The 23,267-nt window shown below is 42.7% G+C and overlaps 1 protein-coding gene across 2 annotated transcripts in view; it reads left to right on the forward strand.

The window, feature by feature from the left end:
• The window catches only part of LOC119436551 (guanylate-binding protein 4-like), a 162,635-nt gene that overhangs the window by 92,051 nt on the left and 47,317 nt on the right, over positions 1 to 23,267 (forward strand). For both annotated transcript variants that reach the window (XM_049658538.1, XM_037703429.2), the window contains exons 15-17: positions 6,927 to 7,017; positions 12,911 to 13,002; positions 20,665 to 20,733. In XM_049658538.1, the coding sequence (XP_049514495.1) occupies positions 6,927 to 7,017; positions 12,911 to 13,002; positions 20,665 to 20,733 (252 nt within the window). The remainder of the gene's footprint in view (positions 1 to 6,926; positions 7,018 to 12,910; positions 13,003 to 20,664; positions 20,734 to 23,267) is intronic.

The raw sequence follows: 23,267 nt of genomic DNA on the forward strand, positions 1-23,267 counted from the left end.
GGAAGTGGCAGCCGTATTGGGAAGTCGGTCGAAGCGTTGTACGATGCGTTTGCTCTTCGCTTGCTCAAAATTCCGGCATTCCTTTATGATGGATTCAACCGTTGAGCAGTTCCTGCAAAGCAGGAGGTTGAACGCATCATCTGCGATGCCCTTCAAGATGTGTCCAACCCTATCGGCCTCTAGCATGTCCGCGTCCGCTTTACGGCAGAGAGCCAGAACGTCTTGAATATACGCGACGTACGATTCGGTTGGTGTCTGGACACGAGACGCTAGCTCTTGCTTGGCCTCCATTTGACGTCCCACAGGCCTTCCGAAAAGATCGCGTAGCTTTTCCTTGCAGGAGTCCCAGCTTGTAACTTCGGTTTCGTGCGTCTCGAACCATACCTTCGCGGTTCCTCCCAAGTAAAAGATCAGGTTGGCCAGCAAATGTGTGGCATTCCACTTGTTGTGCTTACCGACGCGCTCATACGACGTCAGCCAGTCTTCGACGTCGACCTTGCCAGTGCCAGTGAAGATTCCCGGGTGACGTAGCTGGGTTAGTACCACTTCCGCCGGTGTCTGAGCGGCGGAGGCAGCGTCAGTAGCCATAACAGCGGAACCGATGTGACGCCCGCTGCGAAGATCCAGGGCCGGCTTGTGGCGAGATTACCCCGCACCTCCACCAAAATGTTACGAGAAGAAAATATATGTATTTACAATATATACAGAGGGTTGTAGCTCTGTGGCCAGGGTGACACCATCTACCGAGCTCCGAGACACTTCAGCCTCTTCTTCCCCAACCAACGTCATTTTGTCCACAGCAGTACAAACTCGTACGTGACAATATCACTCACAAAATATATTTTTAATGCAAAAGCATTATATGGCTCATGAGGCGGAAAATCCAGCGTTGGCGATGGTCCAAAAAGGCTACGAACCCTCAGCCTTTGGTGGGTGTTGAACCCACAACCTTTGGTGTTAAGATAAAGTTACGGCACAGTTAAATGAGCTAGAGTTAATTAAGGCACTCGAACCCACGACCTTTAGTGGAAGTCAAACCCTCGACCTTTGTTGTTAATTAAGGCACATTTAATAAAGGTAGAGTTAATTAAGGCAATCAAACTCGCAACCTTTGATGGGAGTTGAACACATGACCTTGTGTTGTGTACACCTTGTGACAAACACCGTTGGTCACGTGACGTCGTGGCGCTTCTGCTGGCGCGGCCGCAACGCTTTCGCATTCATCCATGTAGGGATAACTAAGTACCCCTTGAATTTTTTCCTTAGGGCTCACTCAGACTCACCAAACTTTTCCTGACCGGGGCTCACTCAGACTCATAGGCACCAAAATTCTACTCAGCCAGGCTCAGTCAGACTCTGACTCTCGTAGTTACAAAGAATTATGCAGATCCTACACTAATGCTGAAATCTGTGTGAAGCAAAGCTTTGTTGGGGGGAGAGAGAGGGGGGGGAGAATATATTGAGGAAGGGAAGAGAAGAAAATTAGGGGACTGAGGAGTAATGATGCGGACAGGCAATTGGATGCGATTAGAGTAGAATCTCGGTGATAAGATCACACCTGATACGAATTCTCCACAATTCTCAGCTCAAGTTCATTAGCTTACAATGTGCTAAATTTTGTATGTTGCAAACCACTTTTTGAGCCGCCACACCATTTCCGGCGCAGCAGGCCCCTGTGGGCCAGTAGTGCCAAGCACTGGCTGTTGTCAGGCCAGCATAGCGGCCACGCCAATGCACCGGTCGCATTCCTGTTGCCAGGGCGACTTACATCACTCTGTCTGGACTGCACCGACACCCCCCCCACTTTCCCCCTTTCCCTCAAAAAAGAGAGGAAAAAAAAAACTTCTGCTTGCTACAGTATCGTGCAACTTGTCCGCCGTTTTCAAACACCATGCAACTGTATCAGGAGCCTGCAATCACACGCGACCCAGTCTTGCTGCGTCAGCAAAATCATTAGCACTTGATTCCATGGGTAGCCTTATCTCTGTATCCCACGCCTTCTGTCGTTTTCTGTGGCCAATGACCATTCAAAACTTTTCTACCTTTGCACCCGTTAGATCACATGATACAAAGTAGCTTCGCTGCTGTAAAGAAATCAGATCAGGTTATCTCTTTCAAATTACCTTATAAATCATGTCCTTATCACCATCAGGCAGCAGCTAGGATGCAGCAATGAAAGAAACTCGAGATAACCAGCCAGATCTTGAAAAGCCAGCCTCAGAACACGTGAAGTGGACAGCGCGCTGCTGCCAAAATGTGCACGAATTAGGCGCGTCAGTGATTCAAATTCGTCTTAGCCAATAGGAGCACTTCCTGCGCACCAATGGATTAGCCAGAAATTTTGTTCGAGGGGGGGCTCACGTTGCAGCGCGGCCTCCTCCTTATAGAATTTTTGAGGGATCAAATACATCAATAATAACTGCATTGCCAATGTCATTGTATATTAGATGCTGCAAACGAATTACTGAATGCTACTTACTGTCAAGTAAAATATGTATTTTTTCATAAAAAAAATATAGTCATATGTCCCAAAAATTGTGGCAGAAATAACATATCAATGCTTCCGCGTTTTTTTTTTTTTGTCTATTTAATAAGTAAAGAAAATATCACACGAACTTTAGAACTATATCAGTTCGAAACCAGCAAAGCAGTGCATGCAGCTGATGTAAAAAACGTAAAGGCCATGAAAAGAACAAGTTGAGCACAAATATTTTGATAAATCTGTGTCATTCAAGAACCTTGTTTACTTTTTTGTACAGTCACGAGCAGAAGTTTGGAGACCATGGCATCAGCAAAAAATTTAAATATATTCAAGCGCAGCTCCGCGGCCTCGAATTGGTTTAATACGTTGTATTGGTCCAACACGCGCACGTAGGCTTGCGCTCTTGATTTCAGCCGGAATGCCCAGGCTGCGAAGAAAAACAATAATATCGTGGCACCTTTGGTCCACAAACATTTGCTCGTGACTGTACATATGCAACGGCCAGGGAAAAACCTCAATGATGCTGTCCTACGTTGCAATAGATTACGCATGAGCACTCGTTACCGGGTCGTGTATTGTAATTACACGGAGATTATAGTCGCAACAGTGAGTACATATCAGAAGCAGGATTTCTGCAAAATGTACATTAGAAATGTGAAAATAGAATGGAATATACAAATGCGAAAATACAAGTTGATAAAGGGCAGAAAAGTGTGACTGGAAACAAAATGCACTGCTTGTATACACAAAGCCTCGCAACAAGATATTGAAATATACGTATGTCTCCAATAAATCTACGTATTTAAGCAAACGTAACTGTATATAATGCGTCAAACAAGACAAATAAACATGTTGCGCAGTCACAGATACTAAACTTTATGCATAGAAAGACAGACGATCCAGGCAACAACAAAACTATGATCGCAGAAATTGTGATATGTACTTGGGCCATGCGGCTCTCGCGACAGCACCGTATGGGTAGAATAATAGAGGAATGCAGAAATCAGTACGAAAATGTGTAATTTTACTGCCTGCAGAACGGCAATAAATATTCTGCACCCAAAATTAAAAAAAGGGTATATCTTCGGTTTAAAAAAAAAGTAAAAGCAGGTAGCTAAAAGGGAAAGAAAAGGCCAGACAAAAGCCACAGGTGATGCGGCAAGAGTAACTACCCAATATCCGAGTGTGTTTGTTGGGAAACGCCACGAGGGCCGGGCTTTCAATGAACAAGGTCGGTCAAAATTGGTTATTGATGTCCTCGTAATTTTCGTATTCACATGATAATTTTGATCATGATGCTAACTGTTAGAATAAACGGCGAAAATTTCTGCGGTATTAAAAGCTAATGAACAGTCATACGTTTTCATAATTACGAGTTTATGAACCTGAAGGAACAGAGCTTTTTACTTGCATTGATTTTTGCTGCTTCGCTATCTAAAGGACAAACTTCACTCGGCGGGGAAGTTTAGCGAAGCGGTCAATGACTTCGGACACATTGATGCTGACATCTCTGTTCGTATAGAAGCGCCAGCCTAACCATGCGTTCCTCAGACATTGTAGAGTGCAAGTAGTTTTTTAGTAATCTCATGTTAAAAAATATTCTCTCTGCGCTGGCAGTGGTCATTGGAAGGGTGACTAGAATCTGAAGCAGTTTCTACACATTTACATAGAACCTGCAGTCGCAATGAGAGAGGGCATCTATTCCGGTGCTAAAACCTAAAAGTACTCCTTCGATGTCGTTGGCATCCTTGTTTAGGTACCTTGCACAAACAGTAAGCTGTTGGATTCCAGCAATATCCGTCGTTTTGTCAGCAAATATGGAGAAGCAGCCTGTAGTGTTTACTTTTGCATCTAGACTTTCTTTGAGAATTTCACCACAAATTTCTATAATTTGGTTTTGTACATCTTGGCTTAATTGCGAGGCATTACTGGGGCAACATCCAAATGGTTCTTCAGATATGTATCTCCACAATCAGCTCGCATGCGAAGAAGCGCTCTGACAATACCAGCATTTTCAGGGGGACTTTGCATTAAATCCATAGTACCACTGTGCCTATGGCCACGGAGAGCCAGAGCTTGTCGCCCACAAAAAAGAACTGCTTCCATAATAGGCCGTTAACTTTCTTCCGTTTTCTCTTATTTTACTTTGCCTGCCCTGGTCCAGCTGATCGATCACATTGGGCGCCCTTCCTGAAAATGTTTGGAGAAAATTATCAGCTGCCAGCTGGCAGTCACGGTCATATTTAGTATTTTCGTGTGTGTGGAAGATTGCGAGCGCGGGCTTCCATTTCTGGAATGGCTTGGAGACGAGGGCTCCAGTGCACGCAGATTAGCCCAAGTTTACAAAAACATATTAAACCCATAAAGTTCCAGAATTGAAAATCTAAAGCACGCCTTTGGAAATGTCAGTGCACCTTTCGCGTCAAAAGTTTATGAGAACTTTATACTCAAAGTTTCGGAATTGGAATCCATGCACTCCATAGATTCCATGGCCGCTGCGAGATGCCGCAACGCGCCGGCTCGCTATCGAAAAGCCCTTGAAAGTTTGAGCTCGGATGTAGCTCCTTGCGTTATGTGACTCCAGGTGCAAGGGTGTTGCCACGAAATCCAGCCCGAGTTCGTAATGTTCGTGCCAAAAGGTCTCTGCGAGTGTGGAAAACACATTGTATACAAAATCCAGAATGATTCCCAGCGCTGGTGGTTGTTTTGGTCGGCGGTGCATGCCAGCACGAAAAAATTTCGAGGGGGGGGGGGGTCTGAAGCCCTATCAGACCCCCCCCCCCGGCTACGCCCCTGCTGCGCACCACGTGACTGCCGCAATTAATTACGACGCTAATTTTTCCTCTTTGCGCTCGCTTTTGTTACTTTTATTTCTGCATGGAGAAATATAGCACCACGGCTATCTGAATCTCCGATCTCTCGTGTTTACGGCGACACCAAGATGGCAGCGCTGCGTCAACGTAAAGCCGCGCTTGCCGTGATCAGAAGTGTGATAGCACTTCCTGAAGCCTGATTTTCTTCCTGATTTCAAAGACAACACACTAAAGAAGTAGAAATTTCTCAAATTCTTCAGCGTACCTATTCCAAATATTTCGCCATGAGATAAAGGAAGTGCTTAGGATTGTGGGGGAAAACATTTTATAGCGGAAAATTTGATCAAGTTGGCTATTTCATCAGCGTGTTCCCCCTTGATTTCCTGATTTGTTTATGTTCTTGGGTGATACAATTTTCAGGTGTTACAAATTTTTGCACCATCCCAAGAGGTTCGTATCATTGAGACTGTATGCTATACATATTCCTGTTCGAAGATCCCGTTCACAGCCTTGAATCTAGGCCTCGGTTAACTAAATATTCTAAGAGAGTTTTGATGGCTCACTTCATTGGTATGTCCGGCCAAGGGCTCAGTAACACTTCACTGAACGGCCTGTTGTTAATCGGCGCCAACGGAGAGATCAGTGCCTGCCATTCACAGTCGTGCTGGGGACAAGCAACAAGTATATGTAATCCACTGTCTCAGGCACATTGCAATCATCACAGTCTGGCGAGTCCGCTCGTCGGATGCTATGCAAATATTGTCTAGTTAATGCAACACCTAGGCGGCCCCCGATGTGATATGCTGAAAACCAGACTAACGATGCTGCTACATCTAAAATCATGGGAAGATGGTTGGTACTTGCGAATCAGGCAACATAGTTGAGCCAAAAATGCAGGCAATGCATGGATGAAAAACTCCAGAAAAGGTGGCCAACCTGAATCAAAAACCGTTACTTTTTTTCAGTTTCAATCTGGAGTGAAAAAAATTGTTACAATGCGGTTCAGTTCCGTTTCGAGCAAAAAAGTAATGTGGAGGTTTTTTTTATTATTATTTTTATAGCAGTCAATGACTGCTGCTGATTGTGCATTACAAGTTAGGGAGCTATATTTTTGTTACAACATACCTACTCATAAGTGCATACAACTGCATTCTGAATTACTTTCATTTTGCTGGCTTTCTGGTGGGTTATATTTTCTGACCAGCAAGGTGCATTCATGGCTGCTCCTGCATCACCACAACAAAGTAGTTCAGCGGTGGAGATAAACAGAAACAGTGGAAAGAAGACAAGTTTTGCGTGCTGGTATGCACATCACTGCACCCTTCCCTTCAATTTGCACGCACCACAGGGTGTGCAAGTGTTGTACTGCATTCATTAAGTTGTTTGGCACCATGCATGTCATCATCAAGAACTAGTGCAGAAAAATTTAGACTGATCAAACTTCAACTGACTAAGGAAATGAAAGTTGGGTTAGTTTATGATCGTTCTTGGCAAGTACACTATTGGGTAACATCATTGAAGAATAATTTAGAGTGGTTTTGAGTGCTAATAATGCTGTTTATATGAACTAAAGACTGCCCAGTAAATGTTTACTGCACTAATGTAAACACTTTTTTTTCTTTCATAAAAAGAAACACCTGAAGCATTTGGTGGACTCAACAGAACTGAAGAATCAGAAAGCTGTAGACAGTCTCTTTGAGGACTGCATTGCCTCAGCGAAAGGTAATTATTCTTTAATTTAACACTTAAAGTTACCTAGTATTGCCTGTGGGTTTCAACATTCTATTTCACTCTATTCTGGACTCAAGCCCAAAGCAAGGAGTTGGTGTACTCTCATAAATGCTATTGAACGAAAATTTATCCTTGCAGATTGCAAAGAGATTTTGGCAAAGATATTGATGGTGCTGCTACCACTTTGTTTTAGCTCTTTTTCACTGCTTCCTTGATATTTCACAAATATGTACTCAAGAATGTTCATTACTCCTATGTTGCACTCACTCAAAGACTATTCAACAAGGTATCATCTGATATATTGCAGTACATGTTGTAGTATTTCTTTAAATAAAAAAATTAAGGCTGCTGAAAATCATATTTGCTGAGGTATGAAAGAGTTGATCACCCCAAAGTATCAGTAAGAAACATGTGTGGTTGATTGAGAAATGCTGGAATAAGGTGTTTTTGATGACGGAAAAGGAAAATAAATATTGGACAAAAATGTGCCCATTTTGCATTTCGTCCCGATCGAAATGCACCCGCCACAACCAGGATCAAATCCGCGACCTCGAGCTCAGCAGCGAGTCATAGCCACTGGGCTACTACAGCAGATCAATTCATTTCAGAAGATATACCAGCAGTGATGGAAGCATTGCATAATCAAGGAGTACTGGAAGCACTTGTGAATATCTTAAGTAATATAAACGCCATTCCACAGCTGCTATAATTTTTCATTTTAGAAAGTGGAAAAATGTAAATTCTGAAGGTTGTCAGGCACAGAGGCACAATCTCTCCATTGTTATTCACATTGTTATTCACTACATGCTTACTATAAGTATTCGAGATTCTAGATGAAGAAGGATTAGATGTAAAGTATAATGAAGAATTTCTCACTAACCTGCAGTTTGTAAATGACATGTTTCTATGCAGCAACTGAGGATATGGCTTACAAATGCAAAGTGTCAAAGATTAATATGCAGAAAACAAAAGTAGGATTCAATAGCCTCACAAGGGAGCAAGAGGTCATTATTGGTAGTCAGCCTGTTGAGGCTGTGAAAAAGTATATTTAGGCTAAGTAGTCTTAGGGGACCTAGATTATGAAATAAAAACTTTTCAGATAAATAATAATGTGCAGAAGTGCACGTTTCAAGCATTCTGAAGTCATCAATGACAGCTTACCAATATCCTTGAAAAGGAAAGTATACAATGAGTGCATTCTGCTAGTATTAACCACGGCCAAAAATTTGGAGGATAAGAAAACATGAGAAGAAGCTAAGGACCGCACAATGTGTAATAGAACACAAAATGATAGGTGTAATGTTAAGGGAAGATACTTCTCAGAGATCCATTCTCGTTAATAATTAATCTAATAAGATGAAATTTATGGACAATAGTATCAAGTTTATTCTTCTATTTCCAAATATGTTTTATTTTCTCAAACTCTTATCTGTTTTTTTCTACCCCATGGAAGTGGGAAAAGTAGGGTCTCGTGTGTAAGGTTTGGGCTTCATACCAGACCTAGGAGAGTCTTATAAAAAAGCCTGTATTGCTTCTTAGAGACAAATAATTGCAAATAAGCTCTTAAATGATTTTCTTTTAGCTTTATTATCTAAGGATTTTTTTTTTTAAATCTCGTCACCATTATCGAGAACATTGATGGCTGGTTTCCTTAAATGTACGTGACCAAAATTGCTGCAAATTACTATAGGACCAGGTACTTAAATTTCAGCCATCATTATGCCTGTGCTTGCAAAACTTAGCTAAGATCGAGTTACATAAATACAGGGTGGTCGAGGTAATTCAGGAAAATTTACTATACGAAGAAGAACATCCGAAACAAATTGAAAAAAATTTATGTATTCATACAAAACTTTGTACAGCGAAAAAAAAAAAAAAAAAAAAACCTTGTCAAATGAAACGAATTCAGCGTAACCTCCGTCAGCTGCCATGATCTTCTGAAGCCTACACCTGAAATGGCTGGAGGTGTAGGCTTGTCCAGCGCTGTCCAGATTCATCATCACCTGCTTTATGGATGCCTCCAAAGTATTCTTGGTATCGTGGTGTTGCACATTGGCCTTTGCTTCAATGAGGCCCCACACGTAGTAGTCGAGCAGGGGTTGTAGTTGAGGCTAGAGGGGGGCGGGGGCACAAGTCGAGCGACCATGGTAGAGCATGTTATCACAAAGCCGTAATTATGGTCTTCCTTGCTTTTTTTTTTCATTTTTTTAAAGCCACACCATGCGATAATTTGCTGGGAAGTCTTCAACGGTGTGAAGCGATTCAAGTATCGCCGCCCTTCTGTTGTATGCGCAGCTTATTGTCCCATGGTTTGCCGATGAGTGTCGTTGTGGCACAGGGCAAATGCGTCCAGTTATTTTCACTTCATTGTTGACAGGCTGAATGTTAAAAAGTTCTGGTTTTATGTCGATGACTCCGTACAACAATTATTACGCACATGCAATGAAACCTGCATAAGATTGAAAAAAAAAAAAAAGAGATAGAGAGAGAGAAAAAAAGAAGTTGAAAGTTTATAAATATGCTCATTACTATTAGGGTTATAAATATGCTCATTACTATTAGGGTCAATTAGATAAAATTTGGCCAGCATGCAGACCACTAAAAAAAAGTGTAAAACTTCAAAATTCTCCCGCTGTGTAGGGAGTACCGTCAGAACCCTTGCAAGCTTCCTGCTCCAGCCAGGCATTCTTTGCTGAACTGCAGTGACAAGATTTAGCTTCAGCTGTCTTTGTTCCAAGCATTCTTGTGATCCTTCTCTTTGTCTCTGGTTGGTCAGTGCAATAAACTCCCAACACCAAACTTCTGTAGAACCTCCTTGAAACCTTTGCGGCCTTTTTTGAACCACAGTGTGGCTAAAGCAGTGGCCATCTCTACAACAGTGCATAAAGCAAATCTTGTTTTGGGGTACCACAACCAAATATTGGTTTTGAAATACTCAGCCATGTTTTGGATTTTGTCCTGAACGCAGCGAGACAGCAGCTTTTCATTTGTGAACCTCTGATATGTAGGAAGCATAGCTTTTGCCTTAGCACTGGTGAAAATTAGAGAATGAGCTGGTGGCCAACTCAGCCAGGGCTAGTGCTCGCTTGTCGTTACACCAGGAGAGCTCACCATATGGATAAGTGTTGTGGTTGTGAGCCTCATCAGTCGAGCACAAATGGAAAAATGAAGCCTGACAGCTACCATGCCTCGATTAGGATAATTTTTTTCAGTTGTCTGGTTGCAGAAACAGTTTTAATTTTTTTCTTTTTTTTAACATATGAAAATAGCATGTTGAAGCGTAATTTTGCAATTATAATGTAAAAAAGAGTATTTTTGAAGCAAAAAATGCCATTTTTTGACCTGCATCTCCCTTTAAGAGACATGAAGATGGAAGTATGGATTATAGAGGAAATGCATCTAGCTGATCATCTCATTGAGAGATTAAAAGGAAATGGAGCAGGGCAGGTCATGTTGCACAGACCAGATAACCATTAGTTTTTCGAAGTAACAGAATGGGATGCCAGGGGAAGGGAAAGGCACTCGAGAGTGGTGTGATGAGAAGATTAATTATGAAGCATAGGATGAAATCAGCGGGCGCAAGTCAGCACTAATGGAAATTATTCATACGAAAGCATTATGTGCCCCATGAAGCAGTAAATCTGGCATCTGTCCAACGTTAACATCTGATAGTACGAAAACCCGCGTGACCAAGTGATGACGTCATGTTTCAATGCGAAGTAAAAACCGACCTGGCCCGCACCTGAAAGATTGACTTTGCCCATTTCGAAAATTGAGTTGACCCACGTTCAAAGCCGTCTTGGCGCACTCCCAAAATTTACTTGGCCTACGCCCAAAAATTTGATTCAGTGGAGATACCTGCAGTGATAGAGACATTGCGTAAGCAAGGAGTACAGGAGGCGTACGTGAATATCTTATCAAATATCTACAAGGATTCCACAGCTACCTTGATTCTCCACAAGAAAAGTAGAAAGTTACCTATCAAGAAAGGGGTCAGGCAAGGAGACACAATCTCTCCAATGCTATTCACTGCATGCTTAAAAAGTATTAAAGCTCTTAGACTGGGCAGGCTTAGGAGTGAGGATCGACGGCGAATATCTCAGCAACCTTCGGTTTGCAGATGACATTGTCCTATTCAGCAACAATGGAGACGAATTACAACAAATGATTGAGGACCTTAATCGAGAAAGTGCAAGAATTGGGTTGAAGATGAATATGCAGAAGACAAAGATAATGTTCAATAGCCTGGCAAGGGAACAAGAATTCAGGATCGCCAGTCAGCATCTAGAGTCTGTAAAGGAATACGTTTATCTAGGTCAATTAATCACAGGGGACCCTGATCATGAGAAAGAAATTTACAGAAGAATAAAATTGGGTTGGAGTGCATACGGCAGGCATTGCCAAATCCTGACCGGGAGCTTACCACTGTCGTTGAAAAGGAAAGTGTACAATCATTGCATTCGACCGCTGCTAACATATGGGGCAGAAACTTGGAGGTTAACAAAGAAGCTCGAGAACAAGTTAAGGACCGCACAAAGAGCGATGGAACGAAAAATTAGGCCTAATGTTAAGAGACAGGAAGAGAAGAGTGGTGTAGATCAGAGAACAAATGGGGATAGCCAATATTCTAATGGACATTAAGCGGAAAAAGTGGAGCTGGGCAGGCCATGTAATGCGTAGGAATGATAACCAATGGATCATTAGAGTTGCTACAGAATGGATACCAAGAGAAGGGAAGCGCAGTCGAGGATGGCAGAAAACTAGGGGGGGTGATGAAATTAGAAAATTTGCAGGTGGAAATTGGAATCGTCTAGCGCAAGACAGGGTTAATTGGAGATTGCAGGGAGAGGCCTTCGTCCTGCAGTGGACATAAAAATAGGCTGATGATGATGATGACCCAAAAAATGGACTTCGCCCAATTCAAAAATTTGAGTTGACCCACGTTCAAAACCGACCTCGCCCACTCCCACAATTGACTTGGCTCATCCTAAAAATTTGGTTGGCCCACCCGCAAAATTGACTTTGCCCAATTCGAGCACATGACCGATTGATCACATCATGGGACATAGTTACGTGACCAAATAAGAACCTTAAGTTACCAAGGTCACATGACAAAGTGATGACGTAATCTGACAATGTTATATGAAAGGGACGTCGATATGGTCGACCCGCCCAGAATGCTTTCGCATTCAATGCACGTAAGGAGACTTAAGGGCCTTTCTAACTTTTTAGGAGCGGCCTTCGTCCTGGATTGGACATAAGTAGGCTGATGTTGAAATGTGTCTTAAGAATGTTTTTGTTAATGCCGGTTAATAGCTGCTTCATTGAAATTAGATTAACTAATATAAACAATTAGTCATAATTTAAAAGTACTGACGTCTAGGTTGTACTACTTGTAGCAACATAAATGTGGTTGCGATTTTGTAGAGCTTTCCGCATTTCTTTTGTTATTTGTATGGACCTGCACAGTGGCTTAATGGTGTGCATTTTTGAACAAATGTGTGAAAAAAATAGATGCCAAACCAAAGACAATAGAAGCCGGTACTTGAAGTCCACAACTTGAAGACATATATTTTTGCTCAGCCACTGGTTTAACAAAGAAATGTACCCGTAACAAAATTAGCAAAATGACATGCAAAAATAGAAAACCACATTTTGCATGTGCGAACACCCCAGCATCACCAGAATTGTCACAGTTCAGTGTCCCTGTTTTGTTGTGCTTTTCTTCCAATATAAATACGTTCTGACTCACCCAGCTTGCAGTTATATGGTATAGTGTGCACAGGCTGCAGCAACTTGACACAGAACACTAGCGTCCTTTTCTCTATGAACCTATGAAGGCTGATAATATGTGCGATATTATGCATTCCTTCTCCTGTTCCAGATGCTTTATCTTCTAAGGTAGCTCTCACGGATGCTCTGAGTGATTCACAGTTTGAACGACTCAAGAAGGTTGGAGTTGATGCAGCCTTTGAGGCAAGTTATTAGTTTTCACTGCTGTTTGCTATATCATCCATGGTGGCCCAGCAGCTATGTTATTTCTGCTGCTGAGCTTGAATTCATATGATCAGTTCCCAGCCACAGCGGTCACAACCTGATTGGGGCTTAAGGCAAAAATGACCATGTACTGAGACTCCAGTGTGCCTTAAAGAACCCCGAGTGATTAAAATCAACCTGAGCCTTCCATAGTGTTGTCTGATAGCCTGTACAGCTATAGGGCATAGAGCCCCATCAGTTATTAATGCTATATGCAACAATGTACTGTTGGGCTAGTAACCTTTGCACTGAAAATGAACATCACTAATTCTACATGTACTTTTGCAGTTGGTTACTGGAGCAAGGAAATATGTTAGCATGTTTCTCAGTATTGCCATCACTTCTTTCATAAAAATTTGTGTTTTTCCCACAACCAAGACGTCCTGCAACCAAGGCTTGTTGCGGGACATCATGATCCCTCCGATTTTGTGTTGTCAGTGGTGATGTTGACTAAGTTGGCTCTGACAGTAGGCTGTTGCAAACACAGTTCTGACTTTGTATCCGATTGCACCGTACAGGCAATTTTTGGACCAATCTTCCTTGCGAAAAAAAGGCACACATTAGAATCAGGGTAATTATGATAATCATTTATTGTGAGCTGCCGTTTTCTCTTGAAAACCTTCCTATGGCAGGCCGAAAATAGACGTTTTCAGCAGGAGATTAACATGTCTTGATGCATTCACTGTCCCCTAGCTTCGCCAAGGCAGACACTGCAGCATTGGGGGTCACTATTTCACTATTAAGGCCAAGCACATTGGTGCCAACCAGTCAAGTTTCATTATCTGGTGAAGGCCAATTTCATGATCAAAATATTGAAATTTGTATGGGTGGTGGATGGGACCTTCGGATGGGATCGAATTAGCAAATGTTGAATTCGCCAGAGTCAAATTAATCAAAGTTTACTATATTGACATTATTCTGCTAATTTACTGCAAGAAATGCATTCTTATAAAAGCAGCAGCACACAAGCCATATTATGGCCCGAGATAGCTTCTGGGATCGTATATGCTCTGGTCTTCATGGTAAAAGCAGGGCAAAGGTAACGGCAACACAAGACAGAGAAAGACACAGGACAGGCACTGAACTAACAACTGACTGGTTTATTGCACACAGGAAGGAATAAATACAAACAGTCCGTCTGCGCGCGCAACCTCACGCTACTGGTATTTGCCACATCTTTCGAGGAGGCTGATTTCACAATCGTGCAGGTTGATAAATGGGATGGAAATTGAATGATCATGGTTCTTCTTTATCTGGAGAGCTTCAATGATTTCAGAAGCTTTCTGATCCACTTGCATGAAGATGACAAGCATTCTTTTGAAAAATGGTTTACAGCCACATGAACGACAATGTGCTGACAGATGTGATGACGGTGTGCCCTTTAAATTGTTGTGCTGGCGTAACCTTTTTCATTAAGGCAGGCGCCAGTCTGTCCAATAAGCATTCTTCCACACGATAGTGGGATGTTATAAAAAACACCACATGCACAGGTAACAGGTCGATTACGATGGTTAACAGAGCACAGGTTCCTCTGTGACTGGCCTGATCTTTTCCTGTCTACTGCAGCACAGGCTCTTCAGACTTTTCCCCGAGCTGAAAAAACATTTACATCAAAACCCTTGGCAATCTTTTTAAACCGATGTGAAAGCCTGTGAACATATGGGATTACTAATTAATTAATTATGGGGTTTTACGTGCCAAAACCACAATCTGATTAGGAGGCATGCCGTAGTGGAGGACTCTGGAAATTTCGACCACCTGGGGTTCTTTAACGTGCACCTAAATCTAAGTACACTGGTGTTTTCGCATTTCGCCCCCATTGAAATGCGGCCGCCGTGGCCGGGAACATATGGGATTACTGCTAATTTCTTCGGCCTAATGGTGGGACTTAGGCGTTGGCCAAGTTGAGATGCCGACAGCTTCAATCATTTGAGCAGCCTAAAAGAAACGCACTATAAAGTTGAAACTGCCAAGCCGGCATTCTTTAGATGAGCTAATTGTTCCCAAAAGCTGTGCTCCATCTTATGGTTCCAAGATTTACTTAATTCAGAATTGAGAGAGATGTAGGCAATGCCAATTATCTTGGAATGCCCTGAACAATAGCTCAAGAGTGATTTTTTCGATCGCGGCAAAAAACACCAGCAGACATGTTCCAGCTCAAAATACAAACATAAATCCAAAAACTGAATAGAACCATCCTTAGGCTGTTCACACTTGAATGGTAGATCAAAGGTATTTTCTTTGAAAATCTTCATTACGTCGCTAAGATGGAAAGTACAAGGATTGCTAGAGAAGATGATGAGAAAGTCATTCATATACCGAAAAATCTTTTTTGCCAATCCTTTCACTTCACATTGAATAGCGTGATCAACAGCAGACAGGAATAAATCACTTAGGACAGGCGCCACCTTTAAACTAATGCAGATGCCCAACTTTTGAATATGCAGGGCACCATCCCGTGTAACAAACGTGGCTTTGAGATAGAAACGTAGAAGTTCCAATAAAGCCTCCACTTGTTACTAAAAGCAAGTTCATCGTTACGTTCAGTTATGCAATATTTTACGGAAATCATAAGCTTGTCATGAGGTATAGAGTAAAAGAGGTCCTCTCCGTCAAAGCTTACCGCAGAACAAGAGCCAGGGTTCAGAGAAAACAGCTAATCAGTTAAGTGGTTACAACTAGAGATAAGAAAGGGATCTCCTATGTGTAGCGAGGAGATGTTGTCACAGACCCCGGCTGCTGTCGGAGCTTTGTCAAGGGGGGGGTGATGACTCATGCTGTTGGCGCACGCTCACGCTGTAGTTATCTCTCTCGACTCGCCAGGTGAGAAGGTGTCTCGGCGCGCGTGTGGGCTCTCTCTCTCTCTCTGGTTAACGTCGCTTCGTCGAGGTTCTTCTAGACTTCTAGGCGCCGTTGTTAGCGTTGTTGTTTGAGGCGTATGCGCTCTCCCCCTCTGTTGAAGTTGCCGCGGGGCCGGCATGTTCTTTCGCTGGCTTGCGTGACACGCGGCGCGCGCCCGGATTACGCGCTCTTTTGTGACACTGCCCCCCCCCCCCCCCCGACTTTAAGAATATTATGCAATAATATTCAAGAAAACACAAAAGAAGTGCGCACAAAAGTCCACTACGCACGGGTCCATAAGTCAATAAATCAGTCCACCACAAATCGCACATCACTCGTGATACATCGAATTCAAACATAATTCACACAGGTACACTTGGACTACAAATATCTCGCATAACAAGGCAAACATTTGAAATATAACATGTGCAACAAGTATACAAAACTATGAAAGGGTAGTTTACAGAACACAAACACTATGTCCATGATACATAAATAAACACTCGGTGCACTCAATCAAAATGGTTTGCACCACGGATAATCGTCAACAGTTCTTAAATTTAAATTTCCTGTCCTTGGTTTTTCGATCGTGGTGTTTGACTTGGTTATGAGTCCCAGTCGGTTTATTTTCCGAATTGGGCGTGGAAAGGAGCTGGAAAGGTTTTGTTTGAACCTTCGCTCGAGCTCGGAAGACAGCTGCCGCCTTGTTATCGTCAGTAGTTGCTGGTTTTCCGCCAGCTTCTTCAATCGTCGATGGTTCGATCTTCGGCTCTTCTTCCAAAGGTTTCGGATCGTCTGGAGCGCGAACTCCCTCGATGTTTCCTAGAATTAGGTCATACAGTGGGCTGTCCATGCAAAGAGCAGTGACATTCCCACTGTAATAGGGTGTCTCGACCTCAATCTTGGCTTCAACAAGCTTCCTAGTCGTACCATCGATCAGGTAAACTAAACGGCTTTCGCCCGTGAGCTCTTCGTCGTTGACTAAATCTTTTCGCACGATCACTGTGCTGGTGCCGGTATCTCGTAACACCGTAATTTCTTTTCCTGCCATTTTTCCGGCAAGGACAGGCATTCCCTTATCGGTAAATTCTGGGCGTTGTGTCATCACCGCATTAACGACCGGAATTCTTTTTCTGTCTCGAAGTTCTACAAAGCCGTCGTTTATGTCGTCTTCTTGATGTTTTGGCGGGATATACACACAGGGTGCTTGAGGAATTTCCTTCACTACGTTGCGGCATCTATCTGCTTTGTGCCCCGTTCGCCCACATTTAAAACATTTGACATCATTGGGGCACGTAAAATTGGTCTGACGATTGCTAGCATGGTGGCCCAGTCGGTTACAGAGATAACACCTCGGAACAGGCTTCCGAGGTTTTCTCCTTTCATCGGATGCCGGTTTCTTTGCGTCCTCTGGCTCCTCTTTTTTGATCTTGGAGAGATTGGTGCCTCCCTGTGCTTCCAAAAATTGATCTGCCAATTCCAACATATCTTGAAGGGATTTAGCTTTCCTTTCTTTCAGATAGAGTGACAGGCTCGGGTGGCAACTGATGAATAACTGCTCCTTGATCAGAAGCTAAGTGCACCGTACTCCTGTGCAGTCTCTGAAAGTTCGGTCCACCTATCAAAATAGTGACTGAGCCGCGCGGCAAATTGCGTGGCAGTCTCGCCATCGACGGGCTTTCCAGTCTTAAACTTGTCTCGGAAGCCTTCTACGGTGAACTTAAATCTATTCAGTAAAGCAGCTTTCACCCTTCCATAATTAGAGGCATCGGTTGGCATTAGCCTACCGTACACATTAAGTGCTTCTCCACTCAAACACGTGCTCAACGCAGTGGCCCATTGATCCTCTGGCCAATTCTGGCTTTTAGCAACTGTCTCAAATCTGTGCAAGTAAGCATCCAGATGATCTTTTCTTTCATCAAATGCCACAAGCAGTTTTCTCGGGTTCAGACGGAAGCTAGTTTCTTCGCTTTCAGTGCTATCGACTCTTGCCTGGGCAGTAGCGTCTGTGCGCTGCTGCAAACGAAGTCGTTCGAGTTCTAACTCATGCTGTCTTTGTCTTTCTCTCTCAGCTATTTCAGCTTCCCTCTATCGCTCCTTCTCCTCTCTTTCTTCTTTTATCTGTCGCTCCTTTGCCTCCCTTTCTTCTTTTATCTGTCGCTCCTTCGCTTCTCTTTCTTCTTTTCACTCCTGCGCCTCTCTTTCTTCTTTGGCTCTTTCGGCCGCTAGCTTTTCTCGCTTTCTTTCTAAAGCTTCTTTTTCCGTCAGGCTAACCCACTTCCGTAATTCCGCTCCGGAAAGACCCATCTTCTCACCAAGGGCAACTAATTTCTCGAGATCCATAATGCCCTTCAAAAATCTAACCGCGTGCAAAAAATATCTGCCTAGGTTTCAACAATCGAGCTGCTCTCAGCACACAAGTTAGCAAAACGTGGTACAACACTGAAAATCGTTTACAATAGCAATGTAAACGACCCTAGGCTCTTTCTCCCTACTATACACACAATTTGCACCAGAAAGGTCCTTGTCGCGGAAGCCAGAAATATTGTCACAGACCCCAGTGAACGAGGCGCAGACGCCGGACCAAATTCCAAAGCAGAATTGTCAGCTTCCGAAAATAATCCCACGAAAGCAAGGACAATTAAGAATGGGCTCTCTGGTGCACCAGCGAACGCCGGTTGCTGTCTAAAGACCGAGTCAGAGCCCAGAGTTGTCACAACACAACAAAATATATTCTTCACACAAGGCAGTTACACACACACTTGCACACTTAGGCTAGACACAACACAGTACAAATCAGATGGGTATTAACAAACACAAGAAAATAATTAACGACAAGCACTAAGAGCTAACACGTGAAGCACAGAATAAAAAGGAACACTAAGTGTCCAATCGTATTCACCAGTGTTGGTCTTGAAGTCGGATGATCTCGGCGTAACTCGGGGCAAATCTCGAAGAAAGAACTTCTTCCGGAAATGCAGACGCTCGATGGACTCGTCGACTAGCTTGCCGGGGAATCCCCTTCTTCCGCAGACGCTCGGTCTTCACATTACATCACTTCACTGGTGCGGACTGAACTCTCGAACTCCCTGAATTCCACACTCTGATTCTCGCACGGCGGTTATATCGCTTCCACAGGCGTTCTCGGACCTTCCTATCGGAGTCGTGATCTCGTAGCATGGCCAAGGCTTGGGAACCTTTGAGTCTTTTCTCGTACCTTCGACCGCTGCTGTCGGAGCTTTGTCAGGGGGGGGGGGGTTGATGACTCATGCTGTTGGCGCACGCTCACGCTGTAGTTATCTCTCTTGACTCGCCGGGTGAGAAGGTGTCTCGGCGCGCGCGTGGGCTTTCTCTCTCTCTCTGGTTAACGTCGCTTCGTCGAGGTTCTTGTAGACTTCTAGGTGCCTTTGTTAGCGTTGTTGTTTGAGGCGTATGCGCTCTCCCCCTCTGTTGAAGTTGCCGCGGGGCCGGCATGTTCTTTCGCTGGCTTGCGTGACACGCGGCGCACGCCTGGATTACGCGCTCTTTTGTGACAGATGTGCTTTTGGAGGTGACCGGAAACTACATGTTGCCAGGTATGGCATTCAGTGACAGTAGAGCGGAAAGGATCCTTAGTTCTAACCACGTAACTGATTACCTGAAGATTGAAAAGTATTCTGAGGCAAACAAAATAACAACTGAGATTAAATGTCATCTGTATCGATCGCAAAGGTTTGCTGTTGCGGGAAATTAACCTGTACAGAAAAAAATTATTTTTGGGTACTCACACTGGTCATGTATCCATGCATACATCCTGGGGTATGGACTTTTGTTCTGTTGTCGGCATTGCTTTGGCTTTCATGTAATATGTGATTGCATAAAAAGAAACTAATTTCAGATGAACTAGAGGAAGTTTCATAATCACTTCATGGACTTTGGTTGTAGCACATGGAATTGCTGTACAGCTAGTAAAGCATTATATTAATACCTACACCCGACTGCTAAAGATTTTGGGGCATTGAAGTTGTGAAAAAGAAATTTTCTCATGGATTTGCCACTCAGCCTGTAATTCTGGAGCGCAAGGTGGTGATCTGGGAAGGAAGTACGTATACAGTACATCTTTCAGTTTGAAGCGGCTGTGTTGGCAACAAAAAAATGTCATATCTCAAATCTCATGCTCTGAAAACTTTTTTTTGTATGGTTTTTGTGCAGTGATGTCCTCATATTGGTCTTAGGCAAAGTCCCTTGTTGCATGGGTCTCATTTCAAGACTAAAAAGCAAAAATATCTTTGTCCCAAACTTTTGTAGGCATGATAAAGAACTGTAACAGTAGCCTAAATAAATTCATGAGTTCTCACCTCACCATTTCTCATAATCCAACTGCTGTTATTAAATATGAACTGCCACATGACGTTTCGATGTCAGAACAATGTATCCATGAATTTGACATGATTACTTTTTGCAAGAAGAAATGGGGCACAATACAAGTGCAAACTGTTAACTGAAATGTTGATGTGACCTTGTTCACTATGTATAAGTATGAATTTAAAAGTTCACTTGGCAGTTTACCCTGGTACGCTTGTGTAGTCTCCCCATTTTTTCGTGCAACAAGTAATCATGGATCACCACCAACTAACCCAAACCCACTCACTGTTGAATATGACATTTTGAGGTCATTGTTGTGATGCACAGTGTACTGAATGAGACTAAAGTGTGCGATCGCAGCTGCTGTATAGTGAAGTGCCAAACACTTGCTTACTGTTCCTTTTGTATTCTTTTTAGGTGTTTGATTTGGAATGCAGAAATTTCTCAAATGAAAAGGTATATGGACTCCACGAAGCTAAGCTTAAGGTAATTTTTCATATTCTTACTGTTATAGTTCTGGGCGTTCAGGCTAACATGTCAGTGGTGGCCAGGTAAAGTCTTGAAAAGTCTATGTGGGTCCCAATGTCTGATAGCCAAAAGTGTTTTTCAAATTCAGCTGGTCAGGGCCTACGAAATCTTGCGGCGTGCGGCGCCTGATTTCAAAGGTAGTTCATAACTGGAGAGTGCGGTGTCGGCACAGCGTTTCACGGACATCAGATATCCGACTTTCTGATGATCTAAAAACTGCTATTTGGAACGCAAGAGATCTTTTCTTTTCAACGACACTAATAAATTTCATGACACAGTATCCACAAAAGTTTCGGCGCTACCTATCCAGGCCCGAGAACCACGTGACTCAGATTGATATAAATGGAACTATAACCGATGAAGCTCGCACTGTCGCCACACATTTAAGAGGAGATGAGGGTCAAAAACGGTGATTTTTTCCGAATAAGTCGATTTTGTGTTTTATTATGTTTTGTGTTCCTCCAAGCCTCTTCATTTATGTATTAGAAAGTAGAAACTGAGAATGAACTAGAAGTTACTAAAAAATGCAAAAAGCACTCATGGTGGCTCATGAAAGTGCAAATTTGCCCAAATTTCGCACACGCGCATTTCACCCCACGGCGTTGCCTGCTCTTGAATTTCCGTGGGGATGTAGGCCTAAGCCTCTTCTCCCAGAGCCCGCTTCGGCAGTGCCACGTCCTTGCTGAAAATACGAAGAAAAAAATTGTTTCCCCGCCAAATTCTAACTTTCAAACATGTTTTTCTCAGTTTTTCATTTTGTAGCATTTTTAGAGGTTGTGTACTAAAATTTGTGCATTTCATGTAGTCTAATTATACTGAAATTTGTATGTTTATGCTTTGACATGTCCTGAATTCAAAGAAACAGCTTTCAGAGCTTTCCACGAACATATTCAGTAAGATAATTTCAAAAGTTTCTTTGTTGAGAATGGTAAAACAAACTCAGCATTGGAATTTTTTTCTAAACTTAAACACAAAGGTTACACTATATTTTTTTGCTTTATTGAATTCTATTATTCATTGGGAGCAATATAAGGTATCTTTTAGTGCTTTCTTGTGGTCACTATTATTGCCTAAGCTTGCACAAAAATGCATTGTTTTTACAAATGCATGGTGCGCAAAAAAAGTTTACCAAATGAGCTATCAAAAAACTAAAAGCAGATTTGAAAAGAGGAGCTCAAACTCTGTAAATGTTGAATGTTTGATTGAGCTGTCACAAATCTTTAAAGAAATGTTTTTCCGAGTAGCATCTTTCCTTAACTGATACTCTCTGTCCATCATTACACGTACCCCTGCGCTTACAAATCGTGAAACTGTGATGGATCCTGCCTTATCAATGTCTGAAGTAGTCATAACGGTACAGAGGTACATAAAGTACAGATGAACATTAAAAAATCTTCAGGTCCTGACAATCTTTCAAATATTTTTCTTCGGTGTTACGCAGAACAGATAACTCCTTTCCTGCATGCAATTTTCGTAACGTCACTTCAAATAGCCATCCTGCCGATGGACTGGCTCCGTGCCATGGTCCGTCCGATTCACAAAGGAGGTAACAAGTTACTGGTAAACACGTGCAGGCCGATTTCACTCACTAGTTTCTGTTGTAAAATGATGGAGCATATTATTAGTTAGGCAATTACCTCCTACTTAGAAGATAACAATCTACTTTACTCAAAGCAACACAGATTTCGTAAAGGTCTGTCTAGCGTAACTCAACTTATCGAAATGACTCATGACTTTGCTACAGTAACTAACACGAGACTTCAAGCTGACACAGTATTCGTAGTCTTTTCCAAAGCATTTCACAGGTGCGCCATCAAAAATTAATTGACAGGCTAAACACTATCGGGATTGACACTAACATAGTACACTGGGTAATCACCTACCTCTCGAACCGCAGTCAGTACATTAAAACACATGACACTGAATCTGATGACAGTGATGACTTGAATGTCTACTCTGGTATTCCACAAAGGTCTGTGCTGGGTCCAATTCTTTTTATATTTGTTAGTGACATTCATTCTCATGTTGAACCTGATGTAACATTAAGGTTGTTTGCAGATAACTGCATCATCTACACCACAGTACGGACGATTGATGACCAGATACGACCTTATTCCTGCTTAACTAACATTGCCAGATGGTGTCAAGAATGGGGAATGAAAATTAACGTTGCAAAAATTTCATCCATGCATATAACTCGAAAAAGGGTACCCTTAATATTTGCATATCATCTAATGGGATTACCTGTAACAGAAGCTGACACAGTTAAATACAGTGTAAACGTAAGTCGTTGGAGTCGCGAATATCCGCACTATAAGCGGTACCCCACTATAACCAAAGCAACTATTTTCAAGGCGTGCACATATGCAAAACATGTAGACCAAGCATCCACACATATCCGAGAATCGAAGCGTGCGACCAGGATTTTTCCATCCCTTTAAATTTATGAATGTTGAAAGGGTAATGTCCAAGTACCCGCGGGCTTCGCGTGA

Source organism: Dermacentor silvarum, chromosome 1 (genome assembly GCF_013339745.2).
Source record: "Dermacentor silvarum isolate Dsil-2018 chromosome 1, BIME_Dsil_1.4, whole genome shotgun sequence".
Classification (NCBI taxonomy): domain Eukaryota; kingdom Metazoa; phylum Arthropoda; class Arachnida; order Ixodida; family Ixodidae; genus Dermacentor; species Dermacentor silvarum.